Source organism: Talpa occidentalis, unplaced genomic scaffold, assembly GCF_014898055.3.
Source record: "Talpa occidentalis isolate TD23 unplaced genomic scaffold, MPIMG_talOcc4v2.1 talOcc4.9, whole genome shotgun sequence".
Lineage (NCBI taxonomy): Eukaryota > Metazoa > Chordata > Mammalia > Eulipotyphla > Talpidae > Talpa > Talpa occidentalis.
Window position 1 is genome coordinate 114,062,543 of NW_023605305.1, and position 19,959 is coordinate 114,082,501.

At 50.6% G+C, this 19,959-nt stretch overlaps 2 protein-coding genes across 2 annotated transcripts in view; one reads left to right on the forward strand and one right to left on the reverse strand.

The window, feature by feature from the left end:
- Positions 1 to 4,259: 4,259 nt before the first annotated feature.
- Positions 4,260 to 19,959, forward strand: part of CHD1L (chromodomain helicase DNA binding protein 1 like) — an 88,089-nt gene continuing 72,389 nt past the window's right edge. The window contains exon 1 of the mRNA XM_037498918.2: positions 4,260 to 4,319. The gene's annotated coding sequence lies outside the window, so the exon portion shown is untranslated. The remainder of the gene's footprint in view (positions 4,320 to 19,959) is intronic.
- Positions 6,743 to 19,212, reverse strand: PRKAB2 (protein kinase AMP-activated non-catalytic subunit beta 2). Its single transcript, XM_037498923.2, is given in 8 exon segments — positions 6,743 to 11,013; positions 12,997 to 13,065; positions 13,698 to 13,831; positions 14,652 to 14,772; positions 15,006 to 15,099; positions 15,904 to 16,070; positions 19,064 to 19,089; positions 19,092 to 19,212. Coding segments are annotated over 8 exon segments (810 nt in total). The 3' UTR covers positions 6,743 to 10,935.

Here is a 19,959-nt window from a genome sequence, read left to right on the forward strand (position 1 = left end):
GGAAGGTCCAGCCTTACTAATGGCCCCAAAGTGCAACAGTCGGGGTGCTGGAAATTCATATACTCTGGAAAATTGACATTAATAACCTAATATGGGTCACAAGGCCTAAGTCTCACCACAAAGGGATTATCTCACCACAAAGGGATTTTGTCATCTCCCTTCTTCACAAAATTAGTGCAGTCCAGGGGCCTCCCTGGTGGTGTGGTGGGTTGAGCATAGCGCTGTGAAGCTGTCCGCAGCCTCTGCAGCGCGGGTTCGATTCCCAGGCCAGGGACATTCCCACATGGTGTGGCAGACCACTCCTTTCTCGCCCACTGCTCCCTTTGGCAGTCCCTTAGTCCTGATCTGTCTGCCTGTTCTGCTCCCCGCTCTGTCTCTGGTCAATCCTCTCACTCTCCCGTGCCTCTGGCCTGTACCCCAGTCTTGTATAAATAAAAGAAATAAAACCAACGTATTACAAAAAAAAAAAAAGTGCAGTCCAGTAAGATATTCCTAAAGAGAGGAGCATCACATTACTTTTCATTTAGTTTATTGCTTTAATTATACTGTTTTATTACTAGTTATTAATAGGTGACTGAGTTTGGTGATGACTTTTTAGATACAACACCAAAAGTAAAAAATGCTACGTAGATCTTCATTAACATTAAAAACTTCAGCTCTGTGAAAAGATAACATTAAGAATTAATTAAAGACGAGTCATAGACTGGGAGAAAATCTTTATAAAACAAATCTGATGAAGAGCTGGTATCTGAAATATCCAAAGAATTTTTAAAAGTCAACAATAGGGAAACAAACTATTAAAAAAGATCTAAACAGAAACCTACCTCACCAAGACAGTTAGATAGGGAACACAGAATGGGACAGTCATCTTGGAAGACTTGGTAGTTTCTTAAAAACTAAACATACTCTTCAACGTGATCCAGCATTCGTAGTCCTAAGAATTCACTCACATGACATGAAAACTATGTTCACTAAAAGCCGCAGGTAAGTGTTTACACTGTTACATTCATGATTGTCAAAAAGTGGAAGAACAAAGATGCTGTCCCCAGGTGAGTGAGTGAACTGTCCCTCTAGACACTGGACAGCACCCAGGCTCAGAAAGAAATCAGCTCTCAGCCACGGAAACGCACCGGAGGCCCTTAACATACAGTGGTAAGCCAACGACACCTCCATGCATAGGAAATTTCAACACAAGAAATTCTGGAAGAGGCAAAATTAGACAGCCAACCATCAGCGGTTGCCATACTGGAGGGAGAGGAAGCATGACTGGGTGATGCTAAACTGGGGCTTTGAAACTGAAACACAGAAATAATAAAATTCAAATGTGCAAATATTTTGATCTGACAACGCAACTTCCAGGAATCTACAAGGAAAGCAAGTGAGGACATGTGTGCATCAGGCTGTTTCCTGCAGCGGTGTTTGTCATGATAAACACCGGAGACAATTTTGTGACCCTCAATTAGAGCGTGTTTAAATGGACCATGTTTCTGTGCAGCAGCCTGGTTTCCCAGAGGTTTTATTCTTTCTGAATTTCTCTGCCATATGGGGCATTTTAGATCTTCGTGTTATTTTTGAAGTCCAGAACTTTTTGTCATTGAAGAGACCTCCTGAGGTCATACAAATATCCTCCTGTATGCTCTTCTGAGTTTCCTAAAGGTTTGCCTGTCTCATTGAAGCTTACTTAACCATGCATTTAAAAACACAAGTAAACTATTCCATTTTTCCAAAGAATATTTGAATGACGGTCTATTCACATCAAGGATATTTTTAAAGAGCCGAGCAGATACTGAAAATACTGCTGGCAACAAGACTGATGAGCGCTCAGGTGCACCGGACATTCTTGGGGTGACAGGCTTTGGCTCTTGCTTTGGCCCATCTCACTTAAGCTCTGAACAAGCCAAGTCCTGGGGGGGTCACTACAGGGGGGAGGGAGAGCCGCCCTGACAGGGGCCGGTTGTGCCACCACTCCGTGCGCCCAGCCGGGGTCTCTAGTTCTCTACTGCAGGAACACGGGGTGTCATCTAGCTGTAAAAAAGCCTTGATACTAAAGGCCAACGTTCCCGGGTGGGCTTGAACCACCAACCTCTCGGTGAGCAGCCAAACGCACTAACCGATTGCGCCACAGAGACCAACGTGCAGGCATCCTGGGCCGTCGCTGCTCCATTAAATCCCTTCCAGGCGCCGGCGCGCACTGGGCCGTGGGCTCTGACCCCCGCGCTGGGGCGGGGACCCTGCAGCTCGGCCCAGCCTGGCTCCCCCTCCGGGGCGCCAAGGGCGCGGGAAACGCTGGCGACGGCCCTGCACGCTTGGGTGTTGTGGCCAACACCGGGGTGCCAGGCCGCCGGGTGCCAGCCTCAGCCCCTCGGGTGCAGTCCCCCGCGTCCTGGACGCCCGCACGCGCTCGCGGTCACCCCCATATGGAGCGGAGCCGGCCGGCTGGCGCCCAGCACCACAAGCCTGTGCCCCTCGGGGTGGTCCGGTCCCCCCGAAGGCTCTCCATGTTTGCTCATCACGCAGCTCGTCGTGCAGACCAGGCCTGGCACCCAGTTGGCGCCTAATAATTGCTGGGTGCAGAGATGCTCTCCGCGGTCGGGGCCTGGGGGGGCAAAGAGGACGCGAGAGGACACCAAGAATTGCACCGTGGCCTTTGGCACTTGCTGATAGCCCCGTGGAACACTCCCCCCAGGGGCTCCGGCTGGACACGGCCAGCTCAGCCGGACTCTGACTTAAGGACCCGGCTGCCCCCAACGCCCCGACTTTCTCCCCAAGGCCCCCAGGCAGGCGGGCGCAGGTGAGGAGCGGGCCAGGAGAGAGGGACCCGCCACCGACTTCAGAGATGCCGGGAGGGAGCCGGACTTAGTGCCCCCCCCCACACCACAGATGACTTATTCAGTGCATGACCTTCGTGCTCCCAGAAGAGTGAAAGGAAATGTAGCCCCAAAAACCAAAATCAGGGCCTCCCTGGTGGCGCAGGAGGTTGAGCACAGCGCTGTGAAGCTGTCCGCAGCCTCTGCAGCGCGGGTTCTATCCCAGCCGGCGGGTGGCGGGGGGCGGTGGGATACCCACACGGCGCGGCAGACCTCTCCTGTCTCCCCGCTGCTCCCCTCAGCAGTGCATTTCAGTCAGCCTGCCTGTTCTGGTCCCTGCTCTGTCTCTGGTGAATCCTCTCACCCCCGCACCTCTGGCCTGTACCCCAGTTTTTGCATGCATGAATAAATACATCTTTAAAACAAAACAAAAAAGGCGGGATAAGCCATTTCAGGTTTTCTGGGTGCACGAGGTATGTCACTAGGCAGGAAAGTTCTCCAACAGCCTCTAAATTTTTCTGTGAATGGAAGGTCCCGCCCTCCTCCCCAGTGGGGGCGGGACGAGGGGGGCCCAGTGGGCGGGGCCGGGGCACTCGGAGCCGCTCGGTGCCGCTCGGCGGGCCGGGCCGGGGCCGCGCAGGGGCCGCGCGGCCTCTCCTCCTCTCCGGGCCAGGTGGGGAGCGGCGGGAGGGGCTTCCTAGCACCCCGAGCCTGCCGCGCCCGCCGCCCCCGCTCCCTGCCCGGCGCTGCAGTGGCCACCGGGAGAAAAGGCGGGTCCTGGGAACGCGGGGGGCGGGAGCGGGGCCGGCGGCTCCCGGCGCTCTCTCCTCCCGGCCCCGCCCGCCTCCTCAGCGCCGCCCGCTTTATTCAGGACCCCCCTCTCCCTCCCCTCCCCTCCCGCCCCCAAACTCCCGCAGCTGGTGCGCGTCCCGCGCCCCTCCGGATCCCACCCGACAGCCCCGCCCCTCCCACCCGACAGCCCCGCCCCCACCCGACAGCCCCGCCCCTCCGACATAGCCCCGCCCCTCCGATGTCGCCCCGCCCCTTCCCGCCCCATCCAGTGTCGCCCCGCCCCCGCCCAGCCCGCCCCCTCCGAGGTGGCCCCGCCCCTCCCACCCGACGGCCCCGCCCCTCCGACGTCGCCCCGCCCCTGACCGCCCCGCCCCCCGGCGTCGCCCCGCCCCTGACCGCCCGGCCGTCCTCGCGGCTCGCGGCTCCGCTCGGCGCGGGAGGCCCCCCCGTCGGCCAGCGGGGCGGGGCGTCCGGCGCCCCCCGCGCCTGGGCTCCCGAGACCCCGCCGAGCCCCGGGCGTCCCGCCGGCCCCGCCCCTCCCGCGGGCGCGCTCGCGGCGGACGAGTTGGGGGCGCGCCTCCCCTCCGCGGCCCGGCGAGGGGGAGCGGGGCGGCCGCAGGGTCCCCGCGGGGCGACGTCGGGGGCCGGCGCTGGCCGGAGCCGGCGGGGCTCGAGCCCCCCACGCCCGACGAGCCTCGACGGAGCGAAGCTGGGGGAAAGGTAGGCGCCCCCTCGGGCCCCGGCGGGATGGGGAAGCAGCCGCCTCGCGCTTTGGGGTTCAGAGCGTGGCTAGTCCCACAGGTGGGGCCTGGGGGGTCACTGCCGAGCGGGAGCCTAAGACCAGCGAGTCTTGGAGCCCCAGACCCCCGCGGCCGGCCCCTGGTTTTGAAACTTCGGTGGCCAGAGACTCGCCCCCCGCCCCCCCGCGCCGCCCCGAGTCCTGCGGGGGGCCCCGGGATGGAGGAGAAAGTCCCCCAGACCCAGAGCGCCCGTCACCACCCGCGGAGGAGCCGGCGGGCCCAGGGGCTGCTGGGGCCCCACCTCAAGCAAGTGGGGTGGCGAGAGAAGGCTCCCCCACGCCCCTTCACCCTGGAACTTACCGAGAACAGGCCCGCGCCTTTCTTATGTTGGGGGGAAAGGCTGAAAATAAGAAAAGGAAAACAGGTGCTTCGGGAGGGAGAGGAGCGCCTCTGCAGGAAGGGCGCCCCGAGTTCTGCGGAGACCCCAGGGGATAGGCCTGGCGCCCTCTGCTTCTCCTCTTGATGGACCCCAAAACCTTCCCCTCCTAAGGCTTGTCCGTGCCTGGGAGATGAGGTTTCATCACGAGTGTTAGTGATTCGTGATTGGACCCGTTTAAGAACGCGCAGGTCATGCCTGGGTCATGCCTGCACACGGGAGCACTGTCCCCACTCACGGGAGCACCGTCTCTGTGACGCTACACGGAGTTACTTCTGGCATGATTTTCATGCGGGTGAGAAAAGCAAGGTACAGAAGCGTGTACACAGCACACCCTCTTTTGTGCAAGGAAAAGGAGAAATTGATGTGTTTGTTTTGCAGAAGAGAGAGGCCCAAAAATGAGTGTTTTTTCTAGGCATGCATGGGAATGGAGGCTGAGATGGGAGAGGCCTAAGTGTATCTTAATGCAGTTTTTATTTTCCAAACCATGCTGTTTTATAGGCCAAAAAAGTGAAAACGCCCACCTTTTTAAGAAACGAAAGCAGAACAAATGAAACCTGTCCTATAACCTTTACGCATAATATATTTAATTGAAGTAAAACTTGAAGGATGTATCCTAAGGAAATCTTGAACTTAACCAGGTTGTTGGGGGTGGAACCGATTTGGTCATTCTGAAGCTGTTGTGTGTGAATTTTAAGATAGGAAAATAAATACTCTGATGTTGTCAGGAATCACGGTTATCAACTTGGGAGGACAAAATAGGAAAAACTGTGGAAGAACCTATGGTGCTGAATGGAAACTGCAGCTCCTCCTTATCAGCTCGTGGAGCCGAGCCTGGGGCCTAGAAGCAGTAAGCACATCTAGAATGCTTGATAGTGTTTTACCGAGGCTCTCTTGATGTTTCTTTTAGATGTCTCAATTTCTAATCTATCAGTTGTAGAAAGGGTATTGTGTAAGGAAAAAGCCAGCATCACTATATAAGACTGAAAGGCACTGAGTAATGCTGTGTTGTAACCAGCAAGCTCAACATGCCTAACATTGCCGTTTTTTTTTTTTTTTTAAGATTTATTTATTTATGTATACAAGAGCTGGGGTGCAGGCCAGAGGTGCAGGGGGTGAAAGGATTCACCAGAGACAGTGGGGAGCAGAACAGGCAGACTGACTGAAATCCACTGCTGCGGGGAACAGTGGGTGAGTCAGGAGAGGTCTGCTGTGCCATGTGGGTTGCTCCCTGGCCAACTGGGGATCGAATTCATGCTGCAGAGGCTGCGGATTGCTTCACAGTGCTGTGCTTAACCCCTTGCGCCACAAGAAAGCCCCAACATTGTTACTCTCTATAGAAATACACAAAAAAAATTGTAAATTTTGATCAGAAGATCTGGGCTCCAGCCTGGGCCTTGCAGGGCCTTGCTCTACCTCAGGTATGCTGCACATGTGCTGTTGGGTGAACAGTAACCACACAAGATGAGGGGGTAAGTGCAGGGAGAGACCATGATGTCTCAGGCCCTGGGCCAGGGGTCATTGTTGAGGCTGCAGGAGAAGGATGCTTGGAAGGTATGTTAACAAAAGACCCCAAGCCAAGTGGACCATAAAGAAATGCTTTTGAAAGCACAGGCCATGCAAGTTTGCATGTTGCAATATAGTTATAGGATCTGCACAAGATGAATGTGCAGCTGGGGATGAAAACATAGGTTGGATCCCAGTGAATCCAGCTAATAGCTAGGTGTGCAGTGTAGGAATGCTGACCATCAGATCACCAGGTTTGCATTCCTCCTGTTAATGTTGGTGAGGCTTTGAAAAGAGGGCAAGTGGCATATGGAATGACATCATTTGTGTCCCCTACACCTATGTCTTTATTCAAATGTGTCTATGTGACCATTTATATCCTTTAGATCCTAAGACTAATCTTGATAAATCATCTTCAAATGTCTAATGAGTAATCAATGAAGAATTCAAATATTATTGCTGTATAATACTTTTATTCAACAGTTTTATGGGGGGGAAAAACCCCCCCATTTTTGTGTTACATCACATAATTTTCAGACATGTCAGAGTCCAGTGACAAATCACATTTAGGAAAAGCTTGAACATCTATTCCTGTGTGCCATTCCACTGTGAAATGTTGAAAAGCAGCTCTGTATCTCAGCACTAGAGATTACAAAAAGCACCATTTAAATGCAGACTCACATATTTAAAACCTTTCAAACCAGAGTCTTATTCTCCATTTATGACAGAGCTGCCCGTATTCAAAATGCTTCAGTGTAGTAACAATCAACATTCTCCAATCTACCAAAATTCAAACAGGTGTCATATCTGGGGCCCAGTGTGGAGATTAGAACTAAACCACACCAGTGAGCTTGGCCTAACCTGAAGCCACCAATTGGGTGAGGAGCGTGTACTGCAGGCGGGAACAGAAAAGACTCTCCACCCACAGCCTAACGCTTAGGTTCGGTATTCCCTGACCATTTAAGCTGACTGCAAAATCCACAGCATGTTTAGTCTTTCACACCAGTTTTACTATAAAAGCACTGTGATGCACGCGGTAGTTCAACTCCAACTAATTTTGCAACTAAGAAAAAATTTAATTGTTAATGAGACTCATTCACTTCAAAGCACAGCTGAGAAAAGCATATCAATACAAACCCCAAACTAGAATCCTGGATGGAGTCCAAAGCTTAGAACTGGATTCTATAAGTAAGACTCTTGGGTTGCTCACTTTTCCTCCCTTCTTATAACATTAAAGCAGATTTGGCCTTTTTACTACTAAAGTTTGGGTTCACTGCAGAAAACAAAGCCCTTCAATCTCCAATTGCGAGTGGTGGACAAGGAGAGAGAAATGTGGAGGTTGAGTTGTGACAGACCCTAGGCCCCAACCCTCCAGGCTGTCTCTTCCATGCGTCACCAGAGTCAGCAGATTCTGGTAGAAAACAGCAAGAACTTAACTTGGCTTTAAGGATGAGTTAGAAAAATGTAGGAACAAACTGTGTATCTGTTAAGTGTGTGCCCCAAATAACTAGAACATGAGGATTTATAAATCTCTGACTAGAATACGTTTCCAGCACATACAAACTGCTGCATATCATCTGTAGTGAGGCCAAAATTTAAAAGCCCTATTTCCCCAACTAAAAGCAGGAACTTTTATTATTAGCATGTCTCATTCATTTAAACTCCAGACTAACATAAACCCAGCCTAAAGTAAAACACTTCTTTCCAAATTTAACTTCATTTTAGCAGCAACACTTTCCAAAGGCTTTATCTCTCAACTCGAGTAGAGATAGTTGGAGCGAAGTAAGTATCGGTTTATGGGACCCCCTCAGAAAGTTCTCTTGTCTCTACCAGGTAAGAAGCGCTGTTGAGGGCAGGTGTGTACTTCAGGGTGTTGCCTACGGTGGCTCAATTCCCCTTCAAGTCTAAGCTGAAAGCCAATAAGCTCGGAACCATGATGTGGAAGTTCTCCAAACCAGCAAGTAACTAACATTTGGTTTAGGTTGTGTTTGATTTGAGGTCCTGGTAAAGTCTCCTTGGTAAGTGTTGTTAAAGCAGAGACTAGAAGGAAGAGCAGAGAACAGGAAGAGGCCACGGGGATGTTTTCTACAGTGGAGTCTGAACAGTGAGATGCAGGGAAACCAGTATATGTTCGACTTAATTAAGAGATTAAAAATCTCAGTTTTGAGCTACTTAAGTCTTTATTTTCCTAGCATCACTCTTCAGTTCAGCCCTCCCCCCTCCACCCCTAAACCATGATGCAGTTGCTTAAGAGTCAGCCCTTATTTCACCAGCCCTGACTGTGAACCTTCCACAGGCCAAATGAAACAATTTATTCCCCAAAGTCTGCCAAACTCTCTCTTTACCCAATATGAAAGGGTGAGCGAGCCGTACACCGGATTACTTCCTCCTTCCCTCTCTACCTTCTAGAACTGTTTCTTGGGGAGAGACTGAGTGTGAGGAGGCTCCTCAGGGCCACAAGACGCACTGGCAGTGCAGAAAAGGGACAGTGTTGGAGCCGGCGCCCGCGTCCCCTTACCCATCCCCTTCTGGCTTCCGTTTCACATCTGGCTGAGAGGTGACCTCAAAACCTGGGGAAACTGACACTCTGCATGTTTCCAGATTAGAAAGATCTGAAGAACCCAAACCTACTGTCCTTGGAGCCAGACCCAATTCACAGAAGCCTCTGACCTGAGAGAAACTGAAAGGCTCTCTTCCTGCCCCACTCGACTGATACACCTGTGTGGAGTATAAGTTTTAATACGCAAATACACAGACAATGGCACTGCAATACTGCTGACAAGAAATATGAATACAATACAAAGAGTTTGAGTCCTGCTAAGTGGCCAACTTCCTTAACTGGTATTGGATAAAGACAAGAGTTGAGTGTAACTGAAGACAACGCAGATCCTGAGAGCTGGTTATATACAGTAGGGTTTGGCCTGGGTTTCGAGAACGGCCCACCATTCCAGACAGGGGCTGGGACCACGAAAGGTTCTCAACAAAAGCCTTTCATAGAAGGAGGTGGCCTTGAGTGGCTAAAGTAGTATTTACTCTTAGCAATTAGCTGCCAGAGCACTTAGGCATCTGCATTCCCAACCAGCGCCCCCATGCCCTGTCGCCTCACCCTGGGGTCTAGGCCTGCACACCCGGAGCCCACACTGTTGCCAGCTGTGCACGGGGAAGCCAGGAGGTAGCTAAACTGACCTGTGGGTGCCCTTTCAGTGTGGCAGGACTCATCTTAGCAGTCAGGGAGTCTCTCAAGCATCAAGTTTGGTCTCCTTCAGTGCTGAATGTTTGACTTGCATTTATCTGTAATGGAAGAGCCACAGATACTTGGAGAAAAATGTTTAACTGTGAACCCCAAGAGTGGTTTGAATAGTTGTTACTTTTCAGTCCAAATCTTTGACCCCACCTCATCATCAAACCCACTTTAACAGTAGAGGCAGAAGAACAAAATGATCTTGTTAGCATTTAGTGCAGGGAAGCTATACTTTTTGAGTTGGGAAAACCAGGGGTACCTTCTTGCTTGGCCTCATGGACCCCAAGCCGAGGGTCCTGTGAAGTGCACTGAAAGCGCCCAAGTGAATCTATGTCTAGATGAGCACAGGGTTGGCCGCATATATAGAAGGCTGTGGAGGGCCAGACTAGAGAAAACCGTGAGGTTCCCCTATGCTGTCTCTCAGGACCAATGAAAAGGCATTTTTTAACTAAAGAAAAATATAGGCACATAAAAATCTTCCAAGGATGGACGCTTTTCCTGGCTCCATCCCATCTTCAAAGCTGTCCACCCTGATCGCAAAGTCAGAAGGAAGGTGAGCAAGATGGGAGGACCCATGGCCAGTACAGCCGGCGCCATGGCCCCAAATTGAAACAAGAACAAAGATCATCTGCCTTTTGTGTAATGCATAATGCGGAGCCATGTTTTCTTTAGCGGAAGCTGAAACAAGTGGTAATAAAAAGTGGCCTGGGCCTGAGCCAGAAAGAGGAGTCTTTTTGGCAGCCCTGGGCTCTCAGGTCTCCCACGGCCTTTGAAAGGGGTCACTTACCCGGAGGTTTGTGTGAGAGAGCGGTCAAGTATGGGATCTGAAGGGTACCAAAGCAAGAATGTGAAGTGAGAGGGACTAGGGTTCTTGGGGGGCATCTGGTATGGTATAAAAAACAGAGACTGCCACATATTCTGGGGAAACAGCAAACCCATGCAGGAGAGCTGCCCCTGCAAGGAGGCAGCAGTGAGTGGGCAGCAGCCTGGCACCAGCCCGCCCCGGGGCAGCCACAGCAGCTACGTCAGACTCTCCTCCCAACCACGGTCCTGAGCGTGTGCTGCTTGCTCATCTGAGGGAGTGAAGTTTCCTATCGTGGTTCTTCCTGCACTCCCCAAACAGGTCCTGGTGAGTCCCCAAAGGCAGACGATACATCTAGCTAGGACACTTCCATTAACTTTCCTCTCATATGAATATATATATAGATATATATAATTTTTTCTTAAAATAAATTCCATGAACTCAAAGCTCTCATCTGCAATCAAATGTAAAAGCAGAGCATCCTACTCAGAGGCTCTGAAACACACGTATCAGCCTCAAAGCAAATCAGCGTCCAGTCTCAGGTAAGACTGGTCCAGTCCAGAAAGGCTAGGGAGAAGCTTCTCCTGAATCCCGGAGGCGGCAGGGTCCCCTCAGATGGGCTTATACAGCAGAGTAGTGACATACTTCTTCTTGTAGCGATGGGTTGCGCTAAGCACCATCACGCTGTCCTGCAAGGGAAAGAAACAGGCAGCTCACTGGCTAGTTCAGGTGTGGGCAGCTCTTCCCAACAGTCAGGCCGTCACAGTCGCTCACTTTTAAGAGGGTTGGTTTTGGTGTCAAATCTTTAGTCCAATCAATCCTGACTCCTACTGTTACTCTATTTGTGGCCTTGAGTAATCTACTTAATGTCTCTAAGTCTTTTTCACTTATCATTACACCCACCATTAAGGTGACTGTGATGATTACCTGAGAATTTCTGGCACAGTACTTAACACTCACGAGGTGCCTTACAAGGTAATCGCTCTCTCCCTCACATCAAATTCTAATACTGGACTTAAAACCAGCAAAGAAAAAAGAAGTCCTGGCATCCATTTCTAGAAGGAAGAGTAAATGCAATGACAGGAAAGAAAATGATCCTTTTGTAGAGCCATTTCCAGGCCCTGAAACAGGTCTAATTTCTGCTGAATACCAGGGATGAATGTAAAAAGTCCTCTGAACAAGAGGGGATTCAGGACTCCCCTTCTATCCTTCAACCAGGTGGATCCCAAACTCTACCCTGGAAAGACACTCAATCCAGTAGATCAATTTCAAACAGCCACAACTCTCTGAGAGAACCAGAAATGGTTCTGGTTGACTATGCCGAATCACAATAATCAAGACCTTGACCTGGGTCAGAACCAGTATGAACATCTCCCCTGTTAACAGACCATGGTGATCACAGGAGGAGTCGGCAGCCCCGAGGACATCCATTTCTAGCCAAGGAACAATTAGAGGGGGGGAAATGCCATCAAGTAAATCCAATTAAGAAACCAGTGCATCTTTCTACCTCCCCCATATTGTGTCACCCACAATGAATGCCTCTCGGGTTAACGTTCTGTGACCAGGGCATGCTGATCGTCGCCTAAATATGATAGAAGCAAGGCAGGTAAAAAATTCAGTTCCAGGGACGGTTTGGTAGAAATGGAGAGAGTGAGAGAAAGGCCTACTCGAAAGATCTGGCACGGTGGTTACGAGGGAGGAACATGGAGTGAGGACAGGAGGGCTGGATCTCAGCCCTCTCTCTGGTACTTACTGGCAATTGGACTTTCTCTGAGCCTTAGTTTCTTTATCTATAAAACAGGAGTTAAAAATAATACTTACCTCACACAGTTATTATAAAAAATTCAATCATATATATTTTAAAAGCACCACATAACCTGTTAAAGGCAACTGGATCGGTGACTTCCCTAATTCGGTTGCACATCTGAGAAATACAAGCAGCTGAAGAAAAATTATGGGGCCCTTCCTAGGTGTACTTACTCAGAATCCCTGGGGATGGAGCCTCTGACTCTATTTCCACAAGCTTGCCTACGTGATTCTGATGATGACCAGTCTAGTTTGGTAACGTCAAAGCTATAGAAAACTTTGTTCCAGTAGCCAAACCACAGCGGACAAGGCAGAATGGACATTTTCAATATGGACTCTAACACAGCAGAGAAACCAAGGACTGTAAGATTAGTTTGAGGGGACAGGACACATCTGGTCACATTTCTCCCTTACCTGCTATACAGGAGAGATGCAGCCGCTTGGATATAGAGGACCCAGGCATCTAAAAGTAGCTCCCATTCACTTTTTAAAAAGTGGCAGCCTGAATACCACATTCAAGTATTTTCCGAACTGGCAGCTAACCTTGCTGCTTCTGCAAATCCCACTGTTCTGAACTGAAAATGTAAGTAAGTAGGTGGTACAAAGGTTATAGCTACCCAAAAAAAAACCCAGGAAGCAAGAGAATCCTTTCAATCACAGGGCAATTCAGCTAGGCAGAACACAGCTATAGAGACAAAACAAAAATAACAAAATACCCACTGGTTAAAGAGTTCCTTATCTAACATGATCATTACTGCTCGCTTCAGTTTCAGGGAAGCAGCAGCCCAAAAGCAGCCACTGGGGAACACTTGTTACCCTGCCCTCCCATTTTGGGGAGCTCTGAGAGTGCTAGGCCCGCCACTTACCTTGATGGACAATGCATAGAGATGGTTCAGCATAACATGATTGGGCTCGGGGAGCAAGGCTGGGTCACACTAAGAGAAAAAAAAAAATCACTAAATGGGGTTAAATGCATAAACTTAAGTCAGTTTACCCTTCCTCGCTCTTTGGAACTCCAAGAAACCAGGACATGTCTTTTGAATAATGCATGCACCCTAGAAACTAGCCATTCATTCCCACTACAGAAAATTAGGAAAATTCTGAGTTCAGGGCAAACACCCTAAGCCTCAACATCTATTAAAATTTTCTATAAAAGAGCTGAGACAAAAAGCTTGCCCCCCCCCCAAAAAAAATAAAGGAGATCGTGTAACAAGCAAAACTAATCTTAGTGGGAATCAAGTCAGTTGACTAGGGATATAAATTTTATTGAAAAACCCCCTAATACTTCTTTGTATAATGACAAGTACTCCTCCTCTTGTGTGGTAATAAAGATCTAGCAATCCACAGCTCTGGGCCTGATTTCGTTAGGGCCAGGTGACAACTAATGAATTTTGATAATAGCACCTTCAAAAAGCCCAACTCAGTCCCCCCAAAAGAAATCTATAATATAATTGATATGTGTATGATTTATACTCAACACATTTTGGGAATAATCCCAGCCTCTCTGACTATTACACGTAGGCCCCAGTGGTCCCCAGATGCCCGGGGATACTCTGAGGATACTCACAGAAATATTGGTGTCCTTGTTAAGAATAACCTGGAGAAGGTGAGGAGGAAGGATGGGTGGGGATTTGAATCTCTCCTCAGATCGAAACACATACATTTCTTGCCCATATGGCCCTGGGGGAGAGCTGGAAAGGTCTGGAAGATATTTGCCCAAATATAAATTGAAGAATTAGTAAAAATGCGTGGAAAACACGTGCTCACTGGGAATCCAGTGTACAGCTCTTGACACAGCCACAGGCTTTCCTGTAAAGTAACAAAATGGCAGGAGAGTGGCTTAGCACATCATTCTTCCGGTGCTATAGTGAAGGCAAGTGTCCATAATGGGGGGTGGGGGGAACAAAAGAACACAGGTCTTTCCTCTACCAGTTTTTTTGTTTTGTTGAACCAAAAACTTACAAAATTTCAGTTAATATACTTATAAAAGGGGTCTTATTACCCCTTCTTTTCTGCAAGGACAGCCACCTTAGGCGCCTATAGAACTGCTGGACGGCACCTGAGCTAGCCACCTGGACAGTGAAGCAGAGACGGCCAAACAGAGCACATGTGGCTTCTGATGGGTGGCAGCACCCAAGGGTAATGAAAATGTGAAGTGTTACTGAAAGCAGTTTTGCAGACCACAGGCCCTAGCCGCCACTGCTCATGAGCGAAAACAAGATAAAATCAGAGTGTCCTATAGAGAGCAAAGGCAGACACTAATCTGTGTCTGTGTGTGCTAGGTTATGATGTTAAGCAAATGTCTTACTGTATGTAGATCCTGGTTAAAATGTTTAAAAACTAAATAACACTAGATTGAGATGTTCTTTTGTCTCAGAAACATCTACGTGATTCAGAAGACTCCTGAGAAGAAAATGAAAAAAAAAAAAAAGAAAAAGAAACCCAAAAAACTACCACTCTTGGGAAGGTATACATATTATAAGAAAAACACACCAAGAACGAACAAATACTACAAAATTACCTCGGCAGGATGTCTCCGAACTTTCCATAGAATCTAGCTTTAGAGCATCAAACACCTCAAAATCGGATTTCTTGACATGGATCAAGTTGTTAATTGTGCCAAGTTGACTGGTTACCACAGGCTGAAACAGTGAATGGAAAATATTCAGGAATCCCCATTTCAAATTGATCTCTTCCATCCAACTGTGCTCCTTCTACAAATAACCATACTTGGCAACTCCATCTTTTACCAAGAGAAATCCTCCCACGTGGGCGAGCGGGTGCCCACCAGTCCTGACGGCAATGATGTCTGACACCAGGGGGAACAGCCAGAGGGAGACTAAGTGCATGGTTCCCTCGGAGAACAAGGTCTTACCTCAGATGGGTCATGAACCCACTGTCCGTCCACAAAGAACTTGTACTGGTGCTCTCCCTCAGGGAGGTCCAGGATGGCGACAAAGTCATTATGGCTACAGAAGGAGATGGAAAGTTTAACAGGCCAAGTTCTCATCCAAAGACAGATGCAAATGTAAAAACCACGAGGCATTCTGAGTATCACACCCCTTATCTACCACAGGCCTATGTCACTGCCTCCCAGAAGGAAAAAATAACTTCTAAACCCAGTCTCCTTTTCTGTAGACCTTGAGCACATACTTGCTAGGCTTTCTCAATAACTTTAAGCCTTAGCTAATATCTGGGAAAGAATAAAAAAGATGTTAATCCCCAAGTGGTTCACCTGAACACAACTATTTTGCTTGGACAGGACAGACTTCTGGAAATGTAACAGCAGCAGGTAGGTTCAGATAAAGAAGCTCTTCGGGGTGCCCTTTCAATTCTGTGAGTATTATCTGGAAAATTACCTACATACAAAAGGGTCACCTGATCATCAGTTACCTAATTCATGCTGCTCTGCAATCAACAATTAACATTACTACCCAGACCCTCCCGGCTTCACTACGGAAGTCAGAGCAGCTGGACTCAGCAGCTACAGAAGACTGTTCAGAAGCAAAGGAAGAACTGTTGTTGACCTAATCCTAAAGAGATGTACTCACAGAGCGGGTGCACTAAGTCGCTCCGAGGCCATACTCTAAGTGGTAAAACATCTCTGACTCACAATGACGTTAAAAAAATCACAGATACAGTCATTGGTCACAGGAAATACTGTAGAGAGAGTCCTTAGCAAGTGGAGTAGTGCAGCTCGGTCTCTATTCTGAGAAAGGAAATTGGGTCTCTATTCCCAAACCCTGCAGATGCAACCAAGACACTTGTCTCACCTCTTAATCAGCGGAATCTTGGTGCTCCAATTGTTGAAGGACCCAGAGATGAAGACCTCCTTGCCTCCTTCAGACCAGCGGATAACAGTGGGTCGGGCCTGCTGTGCGGGCTTTACGGAGTCCTCCAGATCCTGCTGCCATGATACAAACTCTTTGTCCCCAGGGAGCTGTAAGAAGCATTAGGTCGTCCCTAAATTGTGACCCAGAAATTTTTGAAGGTCACTCTCCTGCCTAGGGCAAAGAGGAATAGGAGACTTCCTCTAAGGATTAGCAAGCCCTAAAATTAGCAACCAAATCAGCTATTAAACTATAGGAAAAAAATCATCTAGGACCAAAATGATCAAATGGCTTATGACCAAGGGCTGCCCATATTACAGCCTCACTTCCAGGTCTGCATCACCACTCACCCTTTCAGAGCCTCAGGATCTGCCTTAAGGGGAAAAAAAAGCTCATTCCCTGTTGCATAGTAACTCACAGTCAGGCAATTACGATATGCTTCCGAGTGCCTTTTAATGGAAAAAAGATGAAAACAAAGCATGGTGTGTAAAAAAATGTTGGCCATGTGTTTTTCACATGCAAATATGATCAATATCAGCTCTCATTGATCAGTTTTAAGGGAAGTTAGGTACTGGAATTCATAAGCAGTTGATAAGCTCTATCTTAGTTAATAGTTTGCAAAGAACATTCAAAATATATAAATCAGATCGTTGCTTTCTTAAAGTATGAGGTTATGGAATCTTACTTGCTCATACGTGCCAGCTTTATATTAATTATTTCTGGAGCAGGGATGAAATTCTGGATCCTCAAAGAGCATCAGATAAAAAGGTTTCCTTTAACAAAAATAATTCCATCAAATTAGGTCTGTAGGATTCTGAAAAAAAATTGACTCCTTAATTTCTTTTCATTATCATCCTCTAGCAGTTGGCAAACTCTAGTCAGTGAGCCAAATGCTTTATAAATAATGGCTAGCCAGTGGGCAGATGTTTTTATATAAAAAAAAAGTTTATTGGAAAACAGCCACACTCATTTATTTATGAATTATCTACAGCTGCTTTCCAGCTACAGTGACAGTAATGAGTGGTTGTAACAGAGACTCTTGTCTAAGAAGTCTAAAATATTTACTTTCTGGCCTTTCACAGAAAAAGTCTGCTGATTCCCTTTATATTTACTTAGATTGGCTTAACTGACTTTGGTAAAGAGGCAGATAAGTCTGTGCAGTATGTGTTTTTTCTAAAAGGACTACCTATTTATTGGGTTTTATGTTCAAAATAATTGAGACAGTCTACCTTCCAATGTCTCAATGTTTCTTAAAACTACACTATGAGAACTGAAAGGATTCATGTCATGTAAGGAAGCAGCGTAAGAGAAAACCTCGATCTCCATATTCTTACAGCAGTGCACTATTGCCTGCCTTGCTGCATTAGAATTACAGAAATTTTATATGTGCCTAAGAATAACCCTCAGATTCTGATTCACATAGGGCCTGGGAATCTATTTTTAAAAAGCTTCCCAGATAATAATACTGTGATTATGTTAAAGTAAACAAAGAAAAACATTCTCTTTAGATATTTACAGACAGAGTAATATTTGCTACATACAGGATTTGCTTCAAAAGAAAGGTAGGAGAGTGGACTGGGACATGGATGATAGAAAATTTGTTCACAATCTCACCACTGTTTAAACTGGGTGATGCACACACACACTCACATGAGTTCATCACACTGTTTTGGACCATATAAAACAGTGCAAGTTTTCCAGAAAATGTTTCAGCAAATCTCAGGTGATTCTAGTGTACAAATCGGATTGAGAACCACCGAACTAGTCTGCGGAAGCAGCAATCAAAGCAATGCAGGCCCTGCTACCATTGTTTTGCCTGTTACTTTATGATTTAGGATTTTTGGTTTAGAATTTGAAAGCTACAAACTATTAATATGCCCAGCTTTGGAAGAAAGCCCTTCCATGTATGACGTGGCATTTCTGTGCTAGGCATGAGTGCAGCCGACTAGCAGAAAGATTGTTTACTCCAAGTGAAATGGTCAGCAAAACCCTCGGGAAAAGGCAAAACAATTAGGACTGTAGTTAGAAAAAAATATTTAAGTACAGCACTGAGGGCAGAAAAGAAGGAGACTGAGAACTGTAACATTTTAGATTTGCAGGAGACCGTAGGAATGATCTGAAGCAATTTTATTTCACAAATGACAACATGAGGCAAGGGAATGATCCAAAATAGGCTCCATTTCAGGTAGAGTAACCTGGCTTTATTCAGGATGCTAACTACCAGAGTCACCACCTGACACATTCCCGGTACTTAAATCCCGAGTAATCAACACAGGAAAGGGACAAAATACGCGGAGGCAGTTCACCCCGAGAAAGCTCTGCAGAAGTAAAGCAGGATGGCTGGTGGGCGGTCACCCCAGACGACGAGGAATTCCCAAGTGTTTACCCTCTCGGTGCGGAGTCGAGACAATAAACAACCGACCAAACAGCATGTGCTGCCAACTGGGAGATCACTTCCAAGGGACGCGGGACAAGAAGCACACCCCGATCTTCTCCGTCCCCTGATTTTCTGTCTCACCCCAGCTGGCTCCCAGGCGGAGTTCGCGGGGTAACCCCGACAGCTCGCGGCGAGCAGACGCGGGGCCCGGCCGTCCGCCGCGTCCCGGCCTCGGGGCGCCCGTGCCCGGGAGCCGCACCCCGCACCCCGCGGCGCCGGAGCGCGGGGTGCGAGCCGAGCCGCCCGCCAAGGGCGTCCTTCGCGGGCCCCGGGGCCGGGTGAAGCGCCCGCGAGCGAGCGGGGCGAGAAGCCGCTCCCGGCGGCCGTCGGGACGGGGCCCGCGAGGAGCCGGCGCCGGGTCGCGACTCCGCCCCGCACCCGCCAAAGTGCTTCCCGGGGCTCCGCCCGGCGTGCCCCGGAGGGGCGCCCGCCCGGTGGGGGGCCCAGGGGTGGGGAGCGGGGGGGTCCATTGTGCTCCCAGTAAACGACAACCGGCGCCCGCCCCGTCCTGCGTTGAGGCGGCGCCGCAGGGGGCGGTGCAGCCCCCCCGCCCCCCGAAAAATCCCTTTAATCAAAGCCGTAGCCCGGACCGGCGAGAGGAGGGGAGCGGGGACGGGGCGTCCTGGCGCGGCGGGCGGCAGCTCGCGCGGGGGCCGGGGACCCTACCTTGGCGTCGGGCAGGCTGAAGACGCCGGGTCGTCCGTGCTCCCCACCATGATCTTGTGCTCCTTGCCGGGGCCGGCGCCGCCGGGGCCCTCGCCGCGGGCCGCCTTGTGGCGCTCCCCGGCCGCGCGCTCGCTGGTGGTGTTCCCCATGGCGGCCGCTCGGCGCGGGCCCTGCGGCGGGAAGCACGGGGCGGGGACACCGCGGCGCGTCAGGGGCGCCCCCGGCCCCGCCCCCGCGCCCGCAGACGCAGGCCGGGGAAGCCGGTCCCGGGGAAGCCCGCCCGGGCGCCCCAACCCCGCCCCGCCCCGCCCCGCCCGGGGGCGCCGCGGACCCGGGCGGCCGGCAGCGGGGGCGCCCGCCCTGGGGGGCTGCCCCGCACCCCGCGCCCGCGCCGGGGCGCCCCCGCCCCAGTCACCTGCCGCGACGCGCTCCCGCTCCCCCGGCCGGGCGCCGGGCTGCCCCGCGGACGAGCCGCCAAGGAAGCTGTTGAGATCGAGGCCGCGCCGGGGCGGCGAGCCCGGCCGCTCCTAAAATGGCCACGAGACCCGCGGCGCGGCCGCCCAGCGCGCCTTCCCTGCGGCCGCCCGCCCGCCCGCCGGCCGCTCTAGCCGCCGCGCTCGATGGTGGCGGCGCGCGGCGGGGCCGGGAGGGGGCGCCCGGCCCCAGGCAGCCGCGCCGGCGCCCCGCGACCCCCCAGTCAGCCCGGGGACCCCCAGTCGGCCCCGCGACTCCCCAGTCAGCCCCGCGGCCCCCAGTCAGCCCCGCGGCCCCCCAGTCAGCCCGGGGACCCCCAGTCGGCTCCGCGGCCCCCCAGTCAGCCCCGCGACTCCCCGGTCGGCTCCGCGGCTCCCCAGTCGGTCCCGAGGCCCCCGAGTCAGCCCCGGGGCCCCCCAGTC